The sequence below is a fragment of the Mustelus asterias genome, chromosome 15, assembly GCF_964213995.1.
Source record: "Mustelus asterias chromosome 15, sMusAst1.hap1.1, whole genome shotgun sequence".
In the NCBI taxonomy this organism is placed as follows: domain Eukaryota; kingdom Metazoa; phylum Chordata; class Chondrichthyes; order Carcharhiniformes; family Triakidae; genus Mustelus; species Mustelus asterias.
The window spans coordinates 61,781,097-61,800,949 of NC_135815.1; the positions used below are offsets into that span (position 1 = coordinate 61,781,097).

General features: G+C 43.4%; 1 protein-coding gene across 6 annotated transcripts in view; it reads left to right on the forward strand.

Annotated features, from left to right (window-relative positions):
• The window catches only part of snx9b (sorting nexin 9b), a 237,976-nt gene that overhangs the window by 25,467 nt on the left and 192,656 nt on the right, over positions 1–19,853 (forward strand). For all 6 annotated transcript variants that reach the window (XR_013499657.1, XM_078229971.1, XM_078229972.1 and 3 more), the window contains one exon: positions 8,843–8,929. Coding sequence is in view for 4 of the 6 variants with exons in the window: in XM_078229971.1 (XP_078086097.1) it covers positions 8,843–8,929 (87 nt within the window). In the remaining 2 variants the exon portion in view is untranslated. Of the gene's footprint in view, positions 1–8,842; positions 8,930–19,853 lie in introns of those variants that run through there.

A 19,853-nucleotide genomic window follows, 5' to 3' on the forward strand; every position in this document is an offset into this window, starting at 1 on the left:
GGGTGGTGGAGGCAGGCACGCTGACATCGTTTAAGACTTACCTGGATAGTCACATGAGCAGCCTGGGAATGGAGGGATACAAACGATTGGTCTAGTTGGACCAAGGAGCGGCGCAGGCTTGAAGGGCCTGTTTCCTGTGCTGTACTGTCCTTTGTTCTTTGTAAGTACTAAAGGCTTCGACGAAGTTATGTCTGGGACTATGTCTTTAGTTTCAGTTAAAATGAAGGGGATCCATCTCTGAAAGCAAGCCTGGGCAGTTTAATTGTTAGAAATTAAAGGAGACCCAGGATATTTAACTGGGAAGAAGACAATGGCAACAGCCCACGTACTAAATGTGAGTCTCCAAAGTCTCAGGAAAATATTGAGAATTTCAAGTTCTAAACATATGTGCTTTAAACTGCCCATTTACTTCCAATATAAGAGAGTTGGGGTTTCGAGGAAAGCTCATCAGCAGCTCTACATAGATACAAGGCCCACGTGATTCACATTGACATGGTGATAGGCTTTGAGATGTGAAGGGTACAGAGGAAGCAGTTGTATCAGGTAATAGGCTTTGCTTGAATATCATAGACAGGTTAGTCTGCCAGGGTCCGTGAGAAAGGAAGAGCGAATAGAGCCAGAAAAATTGTGGCTCACTGTGCTGGATTCCAGGTGGAAGTTTGCACTCCGATTGCAAAGACCAAATTCATGAGGAGTCAAAAAAATGAAGCTGTAAGTTTTGCCTATCTTGCGCTAGAAGGAGGATCTCCAGTAACACACTCACTGTGGACAGTTCGAGTTAGTTAGAATTTACCAGGCTGAGAGAAGCAACAAATAGAAGTAAATCTCTGAGACCTAAGAATCATTTTGGACTGATTCTGGGAGCATTGAATGTCTGCTTAAAGGACAATGTAACATATACCTGTGAAGTGTGTTTTTTTTTGTTCTTAAAAATAAAAGGGAGGGGATTGATCCGTCCGATGGTTTAAAGTATAAGTTGCCTACGACAAAGATAGTGTTTAGTCAATTGTGCTTTTAGTCTTGTGACAGTAAATGTCTTAAAAAGTGAAATCTTGCCATGTCATATTTTCAACTAATAACTGGAAGTTCAGATTCTTTTTAAAGGTTATTGATCTTTACAGAGATTGTATCACCCTTTTCCATGTTGAAATCCAACCTACCATTTTCTGTTTTCCAGTATATTAGCAAAAGCTTTACTAGTTTGTGTGCTGTTTAATGAATCATGGGAATACAATAAGTGAGGTGTGCATAGAGAGGTGTATTAAGCTAGAAAAGAACAGGTGCCCTAGAACAGTTTGTTTTGCTATCTTTTTTTGAACACGGCGCAGAACAGGGAAGTCTTTCACCAGATTATGTATGTTATATTTTGTTGTAACCTATTATCTTTTTGTAAACATTTATAGAATAACGCTTAAATGCTGCTTCTGACTTTTCAGTTTCAAAACTGATTCAGACTTTTTAAAATAAGGCGATTTTCTCCAACATTTGCACCATTTAAGATCTTTTTGCATTAAAGCTAGGCCTTAATGGTGTCCTATTGAATATACACCATGAACCAGTGTAAAAAAACAATGATATGTGCAAACTGTTGTGCCAAATTGATCAGTCTCTCCACAACATCATTGCTTCATGATGTTGTCAATTAGTGATATCACAGTGTGCAAAATGTTTATGATTGGGGTATATCGAGGGGTTCCGTCTAGATAACATTGTTAGCCTGGCAGCAGACACTATGGGTGGAATTTAATTCAGCCTGTCATAATGGGAAACATGATATGGAGATGCCGGCGTTGGACTGGGGCAAACACAGTAAGAAGTCTCGCAACACCAGGTTAAAGTCCAACAGGTTTATTTGGTAGCAAAATCCACTAGCATTCAGAGCGCTGTCCCTTCGTCAGGTAAGTGGGAGTTCTGTTCACAAACAGGGCATATAAAGACACAAACTCAATTTACAAAATAATGATTGGAATGAGAGTCTTTACAGGTAATCAAGGTACAGACAATGTGAGTGGAGAGAGCGTTAAGCACAGGTTAAAGAAATGTGTATTGTCTCCAGCCAGGACAGTTAGTGAGATTTTGCAAGCCCAGGCAAGTCGTGGGGGTTACAGAAAGTGTGACATGAACCCAAGATCCCGGTTGAGGCCGTTCTCATGTGTGCGGAACTTGGCTATCAGTCTCTGCTCAGTGACTCTGCGCTGTCGTGTGTCGTGAAGGCCGCCTTGGAGAACGTTTACCCGAAGATCAGAGGCCGAATGCCCGTGACCGCTGAAGTGCTCCCCAACAGGAAGAGAACACTCTTGCCTGGTGATTGCGAGCACGGTGGACAGAGTACTCTTCGTCGTCCAGTACTTCCCTGGAGCGGAGAAGCTACGACATCTTCTCCAGAGCCTTCAACATGTCCTTGATGAAGACGAACATCTCTCCAAGGCCATCCCTACACCCCCACTTCCTGCCTTCAAACAACCGCACAACCTCAAACAAACCATTGTCCGCAGCAAACTACCCAGCCTTCAGGAGAACAGTGGCCACGACACCACACAACCCTGTCACAGCAACCTCTGCAAGACGTGCCAGATGATCGACACGGATGCCATCATCTCACTTGAGAACACCATCCACCAGGTACAAGGTACATACACTTGCAACTCGGCCAACATTGTCTACCTGAAACGCTGCAGGAAAGGATGTCCCAAGGCATGGTACATTGGGGAGACCATGCAGACGCTACGACAACGGATGAATGAACACCGCTCGACAATCACCAGGCAAGAGTGTTCTCTTGCTGTTGGGGAACACTTCAGCGGTCACGGGCATTCGGCCTCTGATCTTCGGGTAAGCATTCTCCAAGGCAGCCTTCACGACACACGACAACGCAGAGTCGCTGAGCAGAGACTGATAGCCAAGTTCTGCACACATGAGGACGGCCTCAACCAGGATCTTGGGTTCAAGTTACACTATCTGTAACCCCCACGACTTGCCTGGGCTTGCAAAATCTCACTAACTGTCCTGGCTGGAGACAATACACATCTCTTTAACCTGTGCTTAACCCTCTCTCCACTCACATTGCCTGTACCTTTAAGACTTGATTACCTGTAAAGACTCGCATTCCAACCATTATTTTGTAAATTGAGTTTGTGTCTTTATATGCCCTGCTTGTGAACAGAACTCCCACTCACCTGATAAAGGAGCAGCGCTCCAAAAATTAGTGGCTTGTGCTGCCAAATAAACCTGTTGGACTTTAACCTGGTGTTGTGAGACTTCTTATTGTGTTTACCCCAGTCCAACGCCGGCATCTCCACATCATAATATATTAATCACAGGGTTGAAACTCATTGTGACCAGTTTAACTTGCTCAGATTCATTATGATCTTCGTCCTCTTCCATGAAGGAAGGGAGAACTTTTCCATTGAATCACTAACTGTTTTGTGAGATGTGTCAATTGCTCGCCAGGCCTCATAGGCATTTAACAGATCACCATTCTTGAAGATGTCATCCAGTAGTTCTATTAGGGTGGCACGGTAGCACAGTGGTTAGCACTGGTGCGTCACGGCTCCAGGGTCCAGGGTTCGATTCCCGGCTCGGGTCACTGTCTGTGTGGAGTTTGCGCATTCTCCTCGTGTCTGCGTGGGTTTCCTCCGGGTGCTCCGGTTTCCTCCCACAGTCCAAAGATGTGCGGGTTAGGTTGATTGGCGAGGTTAAAAATTGCCCCTTAGTGTCCTGAGATGCGTAGGTTAGAGGGATTAGCAGGTAAATATGTGGGGGTAGGGCCTGGGTGGGATTGTGGGTCGGTGCAGACTCGATGGGCCGAATGGCCTCCTTCTGCACTGTAGGATTTCTATTCTATTCTATTCTATTAGAAAGTTCAAACCTTCACCATTATCCAAATCACTGGCGGCTTTCTCAGAAAATACCTTGCTTCTCATTTTATTACCTGTACAAAGCTCCAAGACCATACCTTGTTTCTTTTTTGGACATCGGTTAATTCTCATCATATACCAGCCCCATTCTTTCGCTGGTCGTATGGTTCAGCCTCTGAGACCATGAGAAGTTAATCATTCAATAGGAATTTATGTTTGCTTTCTACCATTGCTTGGATTTTATTCTTGTATCCAGAAAGAAAATTCTAGTCTCCAACCTTCACCCTGTTATAATTGAGGTAATATATGGAGAAGGATAGAACTGGAGCCTGCTGTTCATGCACTTGCAAGCTTTTATTTATAGAGGCACACATAATGTATCTCCTTTCTTGGCCAATTGGTGATGCACAGTAAGTGTTGGCCTTGCCTCTAGCAGTCACGTGCCATAAATGGTTGGGGAGGCGGGGGGGGAGGTGAAAAAATGCACCCCTAATCCAACAACTGCAGCTTCTGCCTGGTCATGTGTACATATAATAACAGGTGAATACACAGTTTATGCCATCCAATAAATATTAGATTATGATGTAGCCTATCTGCAACCTTTCATGTAGTTGATCATGCCTTCTTCCACCAATTAATGTCCTTTGTCATCCAAGCGGGGGAGACTAAATTCACCTGGTTCCACTCAAATTGTAGCCAGAGAATTACCACCAACGGCTTCTCCCGTTGTAAGAAGTCTCACAACACCAGGTTAAAGTCCAACAGATTTATTTGGTAACACGAGCTGCTCCTTCACCAGACTCCTTCACTCACCTGACGAAGGAGCAGCGCTCCGAAAGCTCGTGATACCAAATAAACCTATTGGACTTTAACCTGGCTTTGCGAGACTTCTTACCATGCCCACCTCAGTCCAGTGCCAGCATCTCCACATCACAGTTCTCCCATTGTGGCACAGTAACATCTGGTGTTACACAAGGCTAGATTCTTGGATCCCTTCTCTTTCTTTACGTGTAGGACCTGGGTGACATCTGAAAACATACCACTTCCACATTTATACTGATGACCTCCAACCCTAGCTTGCCACCACTATTCTTGATCCATCTACTGCCATCGACATCTGACATCGAGTTTTGGGTGTGCAAAAATTTCCTCCAGTTACTGAAGTCCTTATATTTGGTCCCTGCCACAAACTCTGCTCCCTCTCCACCAATTTCATCCCTTTCCCTGGCACTGTTTGAGGCTGAACCAGTCTGTTTACAATCTGTCTAAAATTTGACCCTGAGTTAGGTTTTTAGCCACATGGGCGCCATCACTAAGACTGCTTTTTCCGCTTAGGTAACATTGCCTGTCTTCATCCCTGCCTCAAATCATCTGCTGTTGAAACTTTCACCTATACCTTTGTTACCTCCAGATTTGACTATTCTTACACACCTGCTGGTTAGCCTCCCACATCCAATTCTGTAATCTTGAGGTCATCAAAATCTCTGCTAGCCATACACTACCTTGCACCAAATGCCATTCACCCATCTCCCTCCGTGCTCACTAACCTATGTCAGCTTCTTATTAAACAACCTGTCAATTTTAAAATTTTCAAACTTATTTACAAATCCCTCTGATTATATCTGCACCCCTCTAAATCTGGCCTCCTGAGTCTTTTTAATTTTAATTGGTCCAAGTCTGGTGGCTGTACCTTTGGCTGCATAGCCCCTAAACTCCTTCCCTAATCCTCACTCCGAGTAGGAGTTGGGCACCAGTAATAGAAGTAGAAAAAGGAAGAAAGTACATGTAGTGAGAGTGTTGAATAGCACTAGAAAAGGAAGCAGTACCATATTAGATGGGTGCAAACTAGGAAAGACTATGAGGAATACAAAGTCTTGTATGTAAACACAGCTTGTGGTGAGTAATGAGCACAAATGGCTGTGTGGGAATATGTTGCGACAATAACCAAGTGGCTTAAATAATGACGACTGAACATTTAATATTCAAGGATTCAAAGTGTTCAGAAAATATAGGGATCAAGGGAAATTTGAGTGACAGTGCTGATTAGGGAAGACATTGTAGTGAAGGAAAGAGAGGACGCCCTTGAGGGAGCAAGGGCAGAATCCATTCGGTTAGAGTTGTGACACAAGAAGCATATGATCATATTACTGAGGATGCTCTCAAGACCGCAAAACAGTGAGAGAGATAGAGAAACAAATCTGTAGGGAAATCGGAGATATGCAAAACTATAGAGTGGAGACATTTTTAACTGGAGAAAATGGGATAAATGCAACTAAAGCAATTTGGAGTTTTATTTAAATTTTTTTTATCAGGTTGTGGGCCCTGATGATTTAATCAGTTAGCAGCTAGAAAGATGAGAACCATAAAACAGCAGGTGGGCTTTCTGAGCTGGAGACATGGTGTTCTACGCTGCTTGCAAAGAAGTGCAGCTCAGAGGGATGTTTTTTTAGGTGATAGAGCCAAGTTAGTTTAAAAGCACTCAGTCGATCCTGAAAGATTATATTGTCATGGAGATGGGTGTTGTTTAAGAAGGTTCTCTGTTTTCAATTGTTCTGCAGCAGGGGAAAAAGCTATCCCGAAAGAATGCAGCTTTTATCAGGGTCCAGCCACTTCGGCTTCATAGGTAATAGCCCTGAGAGCTATTCGGTGCAGCTGAAATTTGCAGTTTGGCTTGTGTAGTTTGCAGTTCACAGAAGCCCTGGGAGCTGTTAGCAGGCTCAATGAAGTCCTGAAGAGCTGAAAAGGTGGTGGCAGGTCCCTAATTTAGTGCCAGGCTGGGGCCATTTAACGCTTGGTGTAGTTGGGAGGCAGGAGTTCGGAGGAACACAGTAGCATTGCCAGTTCAGTAAAGCTAGCAGTTGGTGAAAGAGTTAGAATTGTGCTGCTATTTAGAGGTGGAATGCAGCAGAAACTACCATCAGAAGGTGAGCAGTCATTGAGGCACTCTAAGTCGGAGTGGCTTTTGAGGGAATTCGGAGGCTAGATTTTTGAAGTGAGGAGTTGAAATCCCTCCTGAGGGAAACCGTTCGAATGAGATTTTGTGACACTGTGGCCAGTGATATCTGAGCAAGTTGTTGAAAAATTAATGGGATCTATCTTGGCCACATATACAGTGTGGTTTGTTGGACCAGTTTGTCTGTTGATTCATAATTACCTTGTGTTAATTCAGAAAGTTGCAGTATAAGATAGATATTGCAGAATGTTTTACTTTTTTGACTTGGTATAATGAAGTTTAGTTTGTTTAGAATTGTGAAACTTGTGGCTTTATTCTCCTAGTGGGTATCTAGAATTTCAAACTTGTCTATTTTAAAAATGTTACTGGTCAAAAATTGGATTGTAATATATCATAAGGCTTGTATTAGTAATGGAGAAACCCAAGGAGCGACCCAAAGTAGAACTTTTAATTGAACAAGGACCAACTTCAATGGGATGAGAGGGGTTTTAGCCAGGGTTAAATAGAACCAAAGTCTGTTTGACAACATTTAATAGACAAATGGGTGGTCCTTAAGGAGGGAATGTTTCTGGTACAAGCTATGTACATTGCAACACGGGTGAAAGATGGGGAAACCTAAAGTTGGGGCTTCTTGGATGACAAGGGAAATGGAGAATATGATTAAACAGAAAAAGGATGTATGATAAGCATCAGGTAGGGCAGCACAGTGGTTAGCAGTGCTGCCTCACAGTGCCAGGGACCTTGGTTTGATTCTGGCCTTGGAGTTTGCACGTTCTCCTTGTGTCTGCGTAGGTTTTCTCTGGGAGTTCTGGTTTCCTCCCACAGTCAAAAGATGTGTAGGTTAGGTGGATTATCCATGGTAAATGCGTGGGGTTTTGGGGATAGGGCAGAGGGGAGGGCCTGGGTGTCATAGAGTTGTACAGCACAGGAAAGGTCCTTCAGCCCATCAAGTCTACACCAACAATAACTACCACTAAAGTTGCACTTATCCCATATCTTTGAATGTTATGATATTTCTGGTGCTCATCCAAATACTTTTTAAAGGTTGTAAGGTTTCTGGCCTCCATTACCTTCCCAGGCAGTGCATTCCAGATTCCCACCACTCTGAGTGAAAGAAGTTTTTCTTAAATCCCTTCTGAAGCTCCTGCCCCTCACCCTAAAACCATGCCCCCCTCATGATTGACCCCTTAACTTTGGGGAACGCTGCTTCCAATTAATTGAATCTTAGGGTGGGATGCTCTTTCGGTGCAGACTTGATGGGCTGAATTTCCTCCTTTTGTACTGTCGGGATTCTTTGGTTCTATGGTTCCAGGGATAAGGGATTTTAGTCACAAATTTAGCTTGGAGAAGCTGGGTTGGTCTTGAAGCAAAAAAGATTGAGATAGAGGGCATGGATTTAAGATTTTGTGCAAAAGATGCTGTGGGGATGTGGAGAAGAACTTTTTTCTACAATGAGTGGTAATGGCCTGGAACTTGGACCTTTCAAGGGTGATGGAGGCACAGACGATCAATGGGCTTAAGAGAATATTGGATGGGTACTTGAGGAAATAAATTTGCAGTGCTACTGAGATAGAGCACAGAAATGGGACTGACTGGATTGTTCTACAGAGAGCTGACATGGACTCGGTGGACCAAATAGCCTTTTCCTGTGCAGATGTGACTCTATGAAAGCTACCTCTGACTAAGCTTTAGATCATTTGGCACAGTATTTCAATTGGTGGCTAGGTGTCATTGTGTTGTATAATGTCCCTGAAGTGCCTGAACGTTGTACATTAAAGGCTCACTGTAAATACAAGTTGTTGTTGTTGTAATATTTACTTTTAGAAGTTGTAGTTGTACCTTTAACAATGAGTTGAAGTGCAAACCATCATCTCAGGAAGCAGAAGGCTGCCAGAGAAGTAGTAACAAGTTTCACTCAATTTGCTTTATGGCCATAACAGGTTGCATCCTACAAATGATCAGTGGTTTTTACTGTTACTTATGAACTCGGGTAGTATTCTGCTAATTGTTTTCTTTTATTCTTAATGAACAGGCCCGTGTATTGTACACCTTTACAGCTGAACCTGGAAATGATGAGTTGTCGGTTAAAGAAGGAGAGATCATCACAATTGCCAATCGGGTAATTGCTTACTCTTTGTTATTTAAAATTATATAGCACATTCTTCTCTTTCTTTAAAATATATTTTTATTGAAGATTTTTTCATTTTATTCAAATAGTGCAATGAACTTTCAAAAATGGCACAGTGGTTAGCACTGCAGCCTCACAGCACCAGGGACCCGGGTTCGATTCCCAGCTTGGGTCACTGTCTGTGCAGAGTCTGCATGTTCTCCCCGTGTTGCATGGGTTTCCTCCGGGTGCTCTGGTTTCCTCCCACAGTCCAAAAGATGTACTGGTTAGGTGAATTGGCCATGCTAAATTCTCCCTCGGTTTACCTGAACAGGCACCAGAGTGTGGCGACTAGGGGATTTTCATTGTAACTTCATCGCAGTGTTTATGTAAACCTACTTGTGACACTAATAAATAAACTTTAAACTTAAAACATACAGTCAAATTATTTTCAAAGAAGTGCATGAAACCACAGAAACCGTATAGTGCAGAAGGAAGCCATTCGGCCCATTGAATCTCCACCGACTCTCCAAAAGAGCATCTTTACCAGGCACACTTCCCCCACCTTATCCCTGTAATCCAGCACATGGATCACAGCTAATCTACCTACCCTGTACATCTTTGGGCTGTGGGAAAACACTGGAGCACCGGAGGAAACTCATGCAGACATGGGGAGAATGTACAAACTCCACACAGTCACCCAAGCCCAGCATTGAACGTAGGTCCCATGCACTGTGAGGCAAACCAGTGCAAACCACTATGCCAGCGTGCCGCCGATGTAGGAAGAGAGAGAGAAAAGTAAAATTTATCAATACTTGAAATGACTTAACAGCACTGTGGCACAGCGGTTCACACTGCTGCCTCACAGCACCAGGGTTCAATTCTGGCCTTGGGTGATGACTATCTGTGTGGAGTTTGCACGTTCTCCCTGTATCTGTGTGGGTTTCCTCCAGGTGCTCTGTTTTTTTCCCCCACAGTCCAAAGATGTGCAGGTTAGGTTGATTGGCCGTGTTAAATTGTCCCTTAGTGCCTCAAGATGTATAAGTTAGGGGAATTTGTGGGGTCAACATGTAGAATTACGGTGATAGGGCCTGGGTAAGATGTTATGTCAGAGAGTCGGTGCAAACTCAATAGGCCAAAAAGCCTCCTTTTGCACTATAGATATTCTATGATAAGGCTATGGCCGAGAGCTGGTAAATGGCATTACTGTAGGTTTGTCGATGCAGTCTCGCTGGGCCTAACGAGCCTGTTTTGTATTGTATGAGTCTCTGACTTCATTACATTCCAGAATGATTTTATGCCAATTCCAAATTGAACGTTTATCTCTAATCCATGAGCAAAGGATATTCTTGTCTGCTGCAAATGTTAGGATATTGTACAACCTTTTCCCATTCACGTTACTGATCTTTTTGTCTGGGGACCCAGTATCAGATGCAAGGGATCGAACTTTAAGGCCATATCAAAGATCCTCTTATGCTCTTTAAGAACATTAAACCTATAGGCTTTAATTGTGACATGGGACCAAAACAATGCAGGTTAAACACCACATCCACCCTGCACTTCTGGAACGATGAGGTTATGAAGTTGTCAAACCTGTGCTGCAGCTTGGAGTAATATGCAGATTGTGCAATCTCTTAAACTGAGTTTCTTTTGTTGTATTACAAACTCATTTAATTAGCACATTACCAAATATCACCCATGTCTCCTTGTCAATATTTACTAACTAAATGCCTGAGATTCACAAATAGCAGGATTTTTTCCACCAGAAAAACCTGATCATTGAAAAGAAGAATTGTCTTATTAAGGATAAAGTCCTTAAATTGAAGCTATCTAAAAAAGGAATATTTTGGATTATCAAACTGTTGACACAGCTGCTTAGAAGATAATAGGGTAACATTGTCAAACATGTCCCCTAGACTACAGAGACCTCTATCCCTCCAGGTAGCAAAATCATGATCCATAAGACCTGGCGGGAAATACAGATTACTCTGAATTGGAGAAAGAGCAGAAGTTAAATGAAATCTCCTGTCCAACTCGTGGACCATCTTCCAAGCTCGAGTATTAATAGCAATAGGATTATAACACTTATCTAGAATCATCTTGTATTGCTTAAGAAATAAAAGTGACTGCAAGGAGTAGAAGGACTGATGGGTTCAACATCAAGCCTATGGAGGAAAGGTCTCCCCTAACCCATTGATATATAAATCTAAGGTGGGAAGCTAACTGATGCATCTTTATATTTGGCATCCCTAGCTCTCCTTTAGAATCAGACAACTGCATCTTAGCCAATTTTTAATGAGGCTTCTTATAACTAAACCCATAAATGTATTTAAGGACCTTAGTAGATAACAGAATAGATAGCATTTGCAGAGGATAAAGTAGTCTAGGCAGCGCATCTCAATCAGGGCAATTCTACCCAACCAGGGAATTGGTAAAGATTACCGACGATGTAGGTTCCAATTAATAGAGACCAATAATGGAAAGTTCACCTTGTATAGCTGCTGAAAAGCACAAATAAGTATACCACTAGGTAAATTAGAAGGAGGAGGGGTCCACTCCTTAACTTGATTTCATGAAGTTAATCTTATGTCCTGAAAAATGATTCTTGCCCAGTTTCAGCATTAAGGAAATAGTCACCTCCAGAAGCGACTGCAGTAGCAAATCAACACTAAATAAATGATTATACATACCATAAAATGGGTCTAATGACAAGTCTTTGAATCCCTTGTAGAATTCACACCCAAAACCATCAGGCCTGGGCGCCTTCCATAGAAACATGGCAAATAGAATCAGGAGAAGGCCATTTGACCTTTTGAGTCTGCTGCACTATTTATTATGATGTGGAGATGCCGGCGTTGGACTGGGGTAAACACAGTAAGAAGTTTAACAACACCAGGTTAAAGTCCAACAGGTTTATTTGGTAGCAAAAGCCACACAAGCTTTCGGAGCTGCAAGCCCCTTCTTCAGGTGAGTGGGAATTCTGTTCACAAACAGAGCATATAAAGACACAAACTCAATTTACATGAATAATGGTTGGAATGCGAATACTTACAACTAATCAAGTCTTTTTGAGAAACAAAACAACGTGAGTGGAGAGAGCATCAAGACATGCTAAAAAGATGTGTATTGTCTCCAGACAAGACAGCCAGTGAAACTCTGTGCGGGTTACAAATAGTGTGACATGAACCCAATATCCCGGTTGAGGCCGTCCTCGTGTGTGCGGAACTTAGCTATCAGTTTCTGCTCAGCGACTCTGCGCCGTCGTGTGTCGTGAAGGCCGCCTTGGAGAACGCTTACCCGAATATCAGAGGCCGAATGCCCGTGACCGCTGAAGTGCTCCCCAACAGGAAGAGAACAGTCTTGCCTGGTGATTGTCGAGCGGTGTTCATTCATCTGTTGTCGCAGCGTCTGCATAGTTAACATAGTTAACATAGTTAACTATGCAGACGCTGCGACAACGGATGAATGAACACCGCTCGACAATCACCAGGCAAGACTGTTCTCTTCCTGTTGGGGAGCACTTCAGCGGTCACGGGCATTCGGCCTCTGATATTCGGGTAAGCGTTCTCCAAGGCGGCCTTCGCGACACACGACGGCGCAGAGTCGCTGAGCAGAAACTGATGGCCAAGTTCCGCACACACGAGGACGGCCTCAACCGGGATATTGGGTTCATGTCACACTATTTGTAACCCCCACAGAGTTTCACTGGCTGTCTTGTCTGGAGACAATACACATCTTTTTAGCATGTCTTGATGCTCTCTCCACTCACGTTGTTTTGTTTCTCAAAAAGACTTGATTAGTTGTAAGTATTCGCATTCCAACCATTATTCATGTAAATTGAGTTTGTGTCTTTATATGCCCTGTTTGTGAACAGAATTCCCACTCACCTGAAGAAGGGGCTTGCAGCTCCGAAAGCTTGTGTGGCTTTTGCTACCAAATAAACCTGTTGGACTTTAACCTGGTGTTGTTAAACTTCTTACTCTATTTATTATGATCATAGCTGATCATTCAACTCAATAGCCTGATACCCCCCCCCCCCCCCAACCATATCCTTTGATTCCTTTTGCCTCAAGTGTTCTATCTAACTGCTTCTTGAAAACATTCAAAGTTTTTGCTTCAACTACTTTCTGTGGTAGCAAATTCCACTGGCTGACCACTCTGTGGGTGGTGACATTTCTCCTCATCCAGACTGTACTAAACAATCTACTGTAATCCCTGGTTCTGGACACCCCACCATCAGGGACATTCTTCTTGCATCTACCCTGTCTAGCCCTGTTAGAATTTTATAGGTTTCTATGAGATCCCCCCTCATTCTTCAGCACTTGAGAAAATACAATCCTAACCGACTCAATCTTTCCTCATACATCAGTCCCACCACCCCAGGAATCAATCTGGTAAACTGTCTTTGCACTCCCTCTCGAGCCAGAACATCCTTCCTCAGATAAGGAGACCAAAACAGTATTCCAGGTGTGGCCTCACCAAGGCCCTGTATAATTGCATCAAGACATCCCTGCTCCTGTACTTGAATCCTCTTGCTATGAAGGTCAATATACCATTTGCCATTTTTACTGCCTGCTGCACCTGCATGCTTACCTTCAGTGACTGGTGTACAAGGACACCCAGATCTTGTTGCACATTCCTCTCTCCTAATTTATGGCCATTCAGATAGTAATCTGCCTTCCCGCTTTTGCGACCAAAGTGGATAACCTCACATTTATCCAAATTATTAACTGGAGGCCTGTGACCAGCAGTGTGCCTTGGGGATAAGCGCTGGGCCCACTGTTATTTGTCATTTATATTAATGATTTGGATGAGAATATAGGAGGCATGGTTAGTAAGTTTGCAGATGACACCAAGCTTGGTGGCATGGTGGACAGTGAGGAAGGTTATCTCCAATTGCAGCGGGACTTTGATCAATTGGGCCAATGGGCTGACGAATGGCAGATGGAGTTTAATTTAGACAAATGTGAGGTAATGCATTTTGGTAGATTGAACCAGGGCAGGACTTACTCAGTTAATGGTAGGGCGTTGGGGAGAGTTACAGAACAAAGAGATCTAGGGGTACATGTTCATAGCTCCTTGAAAGTGGAGTCACAGGTGGACAGAGTGGTGAAGAAGGCATTCGGCATGCTTGGTTTCATCAGTCAGAACATTGAATACAGGAGTTGGGACGTCTTGTTAAAGTTGTACAAGACATTGGTAAGGCCACACTTGGAATACAGTGTGCAATTCTGGTCATCCTATTATAGAAAGGATATTATTAAACTAGAAAGAGTGCAGAAAAGATTTACTAGGATGCTACCGGGACTTGATGGATTGAGTTATAAGGAGAGGCTGAATAAACGAGGACTTTTTTCTCTGGAGCATAGGAGGCTGAGGGGTGACCTTATAGAGGTCTATAAAATAATGAGGGGCATAGACAAGGTAGATAGTCAATATCTTTTCCCAAAGGTAGGGGAGTCTAAAACTAGAGGGCATAGGTTTAAGGTGAGAGGGGAGAGATACAAAAGTGTCCAGAGGGGCAATTATTTCAGAGGGTGGGGAGTGTCTGGAACAAGCTGCCAGAGGTAGTAGTAGAGGCGGGTACAATTTTATCTTTTAGAACATAGAAAAGTACAGCACAGAACAGGCCCTTTGGCCCTCGATGTTGTGCCGAGCATTTAAAAAGCATTTAGATAGTTACATGGGTACGATGGGTATAGAGGGATATGGGCCAAATGCGGGCAATTGGGATTAGTTTAGGGGTTTTTAAAAAAAAAAGGCGGCATGGACAAGTTGGGCCAAAAGGCCTGTTTCCATGCTACAAACCTCTCTGACTATATTGCATCTGTCAATCATTTGCCCACTCACTCAACTTATCCAAATCACATAAAGGATGTCTGCATCCTCCTCTCATCTCACTCTCCCACCCAGCTTTGTGCCATCTGCAAATTTGGAGATATTACATTTAGTTCCCTCATCTATATCATTAAATATAGTGAATAGCTGGGGTCCCAGTACTGATCCCTGCAGTACCCCACTCGCCACTGCCTGCCATTTGGGGGGGGGGGGAAAAACCCATTTACTGCTCCTCTTTGTTTCCTGTCTACTGTCTAGTTTTCTATCCATCTCAACACACTACCCCCAATCCCATGTGCTTTAATTTTACAAACTAATATTTGATGTGGGACTTTATCAAAAGCCTTCTGAATGTCTAAATAAAGCAGATCCACTGCCCCCCCCTCCTCAACTCCAGTAGTTACATCTTCAAAGAATTCCAGTAGATTTGTCAAGCATATTTTCCTTCCTTGAATCCATGCTGACTCTGTCCAATCCTACCATTGTTTTCCAAATGTTTTGCTATAAAATCTTTGATAATTGATTCTATAATTTTCCCCAGTGCCAATGTCAGGCAATATTGAGCTACAATTCGTGTTTTCTCTCTACTTCCCGTTTTAAATAACGGGGTTACATTAGCTACCCTCCAATCTGTAGGAACTGTTCCAGGGCCTATAGAGTCTTTGAAGATGACCACCAATGCATCTACTATTTCTTGGGCCATTTTGGGATGTAAGGCCCTGGGGATTTACTGGCCGTCAATTCCATCAGTTCTCCAACACCATTTCTCCACTAATACTGATCTCCTTCACTTCCTCCCTCTCACTAAACCCTATGTTCCCCAACATTTCTGGTGGGTTATTTGTGTCCTCCTTTGTGAAGGCGGAACCAAAGTATGTATTTAGTTGGTTAGCCATTTCTTTGTTCCCCATTATAAATTCCCCTGTCTTCACCAATCTTATTCTCCTCCCATACCTATGCAAAACGTTTGCAGTCAGTGTTTATGAACTCCACAAGCTTACTCTCTCATTCTATTTTACCCTTTTTAATCAGCCCCTTGGCCTTCCTTTGCTGGATTCTAAACTGCTCACATTCCTCAGGTCTATTATTGTTCTTGGCCAATTTGTACACCTCTCCATTGGATCTAATACTATCTTTAATTTCCCTTACAGGGTTTGGCCACCTTTCCAGTTTTACTTCAGCGCCAGACAGGAATGAACAATTGTTGTAGTTTACCCATGTGCTCTTTGAATGTTTGCCATTACCTATCCACCATCAGCCCTTTGAGTAACATTTCCCAATTTATCATTGCCAACTCACACCTCATGTTATCATAGTTTCCTCTATTAAGATTCAGGACCCTAGTCTTATTGCATCACTCTCCATCTTGATGAAAAATTCGATCACGCTATGGTTGCTCATCCCCATGGGGTCTCATACAACTAGTTAGGGCGGCACGGTAGCACAGTGGTTAGCACTGCTGCTTCACAGCTCCAGGGTCCCGGGTTCGATTCCCGGCTCGGGTCACTGTCTGTGTGGAGTTTGCACATTCTCCTCGTGTCTGCATGGGTTTCCTCCGGGTGCTCCGGTTTCCTCCCACAGTCCAAAGATGTGCAGGTTAGGTTGATTGGCCAGGTTAAAAAAATTGCTCCTTAGAGTCCTGGGATGCGTAGGTTAGAGGGATTAGCGGGTAAAATATGTGGGCGTCGGGCCTGGGTGGGATTGTGGTCGGTGCAGACTCGATGGGCCGAATGGCCTCCTTCTGCACTGTAGGGTTTCTTCTATGAAATTAATTTGATTTTCCCAATCTACATGTAGATTAAAGTCACCCATAATTACAAATGTTCCTTTATCACATGCATCTCTAATTTCCTGTTCAATATCATTGCCAACAACCACTACGGCTTGGGGGTCTATATACAACCCCTACTAACATTTTTTTTGCCCCTTGCTGTTTCTTAGCTCTACCCATAAAGATTCCACATTGTTGGAGCTAATATCCTTCCTCAGTATGGTGTTAATTTCCTCTTTAACCAGCAATGCAACTCCACCACCTTTACCTATTTGTCTGCCCTAAATACTGAATACCTCTGGATGTTCAATTCCCATCCCTGGTCGTCCTGCAGTCATATCTCTGAAATCCCAACTATATCATACAATATACACAATTAATTCATCCACTTTATTGCGAATGCTCTGCGCATTAAGGCACAAAGCCTTTAAGCTTGCCTTTTTTACATTACTGGTCCCGTTCCCATTATTTTTCACTGAGGTCCTGCTTGAATCTAACCCTTTGTTTCTCTGCCTATCACATTTCTTATTCTGCTTTCTGCCTTTGGTTTCTGTCCTTGATTTCCCCTTCTCTGACTTCTTGCATAGGTTCCTATTCCCCTGCCATTTGAGTTTAAACCCTCCCCAACCACTCTAGCAAGCACTCCCCCCTAGGACATCAGACCTGGTTCTGCCCAAGTGTAACCTTTCAAGTTTGTACTGGTTCCACCTCCCCCAGAACCAGTCCCAATGCTCCAGGAATCTGAAATCTTCCCCCTTACACAATCGTTTCAGCCTTATCAAGTTGAAATTCCTTTATGACAGAGACCACCTCCTCCCCAGAGCATTCAAAGCTGTTCTCAGATCCTCCAAGACAGAGAGTAGCTCAAGAGAAGAAATGCACCATAACTGCTGAAGCACCCTCGGCTTGACCTGATTTATGCAAATTGGCATAAAAGCTCTTAAAATTCTTGTTAACGTCTTCCACCCTAATCCTCCTTGTTCTCTTAGAGTCCACCACTGATGCAATCATCCACCAAGAGTCCAAATTCTTCCAAATAAGAAAAGACAAATACCTACTTGGTTTATTCCTAAATTCATACAACTTCTGCTTAGCAAACCTCAAACTCCTCTATGCCTACTGGGTCAACAAAGAGTCCAGTGCTGCCCTAACCACACCAATCTTATTCAGCTTGGCATGACAAGAATTCCTCCCATACTCCCTCTTTGTTTCAGCTAGCTAGACTTCCAACTGACGCTGCTGCTCCATCAACCTACATCTCTTTCTGGCTGAAAATGAAATGACCAAACCTCTATTAAAGGTCTTGCTGGTCTCCCACAGAATAGATGCTTTCACATCAGAAAGACAATTAACCAAATAAAAAGCATCAAATTCGGTCTTGAAATATGAGATTAATTTATGATCCATAAATAAAGGCGTATCAAGTCTACAGACCTGGACTGAAGGTGGGCCTGCTTGAGAAGAAATTGTAAAAAGACTGGAGCGTGGTCAGAGATCACAATACTTCCCATAGTATAAAAGACAGCCAATTGCAGGATCATCTTTGGCACAAATTAGTCAATCCTACTGTGGCACAGATGAGGGACTGAAAAAAAGTGAACACTTTCTCCTTAGGATGCAGAATTGCCCAACATCCAGATAATCCACCTCCTTCACAAGCTGAAGCCAATGCCCTAAAATGGAAATTAAAATCACCACCGGCACGGTAGCACAGTGGTTAGCACTGCTGCTTCACAGCTCCAAGGACCTGGGTTCGATTCCCGGCTTGGGTCACTGTCTGTGTGGAGTTTGCACATTCTCCTCGTGTCTGCGTGGGTTTCCTCCGGGTGCTCCGGTTTCCTCCCACAGTCCAAAGATGTGTGGGTCAGGTTGATTGGCCGTGCTAAATTGCTCCTTAGTGACCTGAGATGCGTAGGTTAGTGGGTAAAATATGTAGGGATATGGGGATAGGGCCTGGGTGGGATTGTGGTCGGTGCAGACTCGATGGGCCGAATGGCCTCTTTCTGTACTGTGGGATTTCTATGAATAAAGGATTAATCGGATTAACAAAGTCCGTAAAGACCTTAGTGACAAATCCGGGGAATACTTAGCGAACCATAGACATTTATTATTGACACATTCTCCCCATATACCAGCCTCTTGATGACTGCATACCTTCCCACTTTATCTTTCATGCAGCTTTCCAAACTAAAGGACAGAATCCTATTAACCAGCACTGTTGCCCCTCGACTGCTGGTTGAGAAAGAAACAAAAAACACCTGCCTCACCCAGTCCCTCTTGAGTTTGAGGTGCAGTCTGTCATCCAGATGAGTTTCTTGCCTCAGAGCTATGCCAGCTTTTTTCTTTAGAAATGACAGGATTGTTTTTAACACAGATGATGAATTCTCTGTACATTCCAGGAACAAATCATTGTAGTAGCTCCTACTACTGCTTATTCAACTGCACAAAATACAGGATAGAACCATAGAAAATTACAGCTCAGAAACAGGCCTTTTGGCCCTTCTTGTCTGTGCCGAACCATTTTTTGCCTAGTCCCACTGACCTGCACTTGGACCATATCCCTCCACACCCCTCTCATCCATGAACCCGTCCAAGTTTTTCTTAAATGTTAAAAGTGACCCCGCGTTTACCACTTTATCCGGCAGCGCATTCCACATTCCCACCACTCTCTGCATGAAGAGCCCCCCTAATATTCCCTTTAAACTTTTCTCCTTTCACCCTTAACCCATGCCCTCTGGTTTTTTTCTCCCCGAGCCTCAGCGGAAAAAGCCTGCTTGCATTCACTCTATCTATACCTATCAAAATCTTATACACCTCTATCAAATCTCCCCTCAATCTTCTACGCTCCAGGGAATAAAGTCCCAACCTATTCAATCTCTCTCTGTAACTCAGCTTCTCAAGTCCCGGCAACATCCTTGTGAACCTTCTCTGCACTCTTTCAACCTTATTTACATCCTTCCTGTAACTAGGTGACCAAAACTGTACACAATACTCCAAATTTGACCTCACCAATGCCTTATATAACCTTACCATAGCACTCCAACTTTTATACTCGATACTCCGATTTATAAAGGCCAATGTACCAAAGGCACTCTTTACGACCCTATCCACCTATTGTTTCTTTCTCAACCAGCAGTCGAGGGGCAACAGTGCTGGTTAATAGGATTCTGTCCTTTAGCGTGGGATTGTGGTCGGTGCAGACTCGATGGGCCGAATGGCCTCCTTCTGCACTGTAGGGTTTCTATGATTTCTATGATTTCACCTGTGACGTCACTTTTAGGGAATTCTGTACCTGTATTCCCAGATCCCTCTGTTCAACTGCACTCT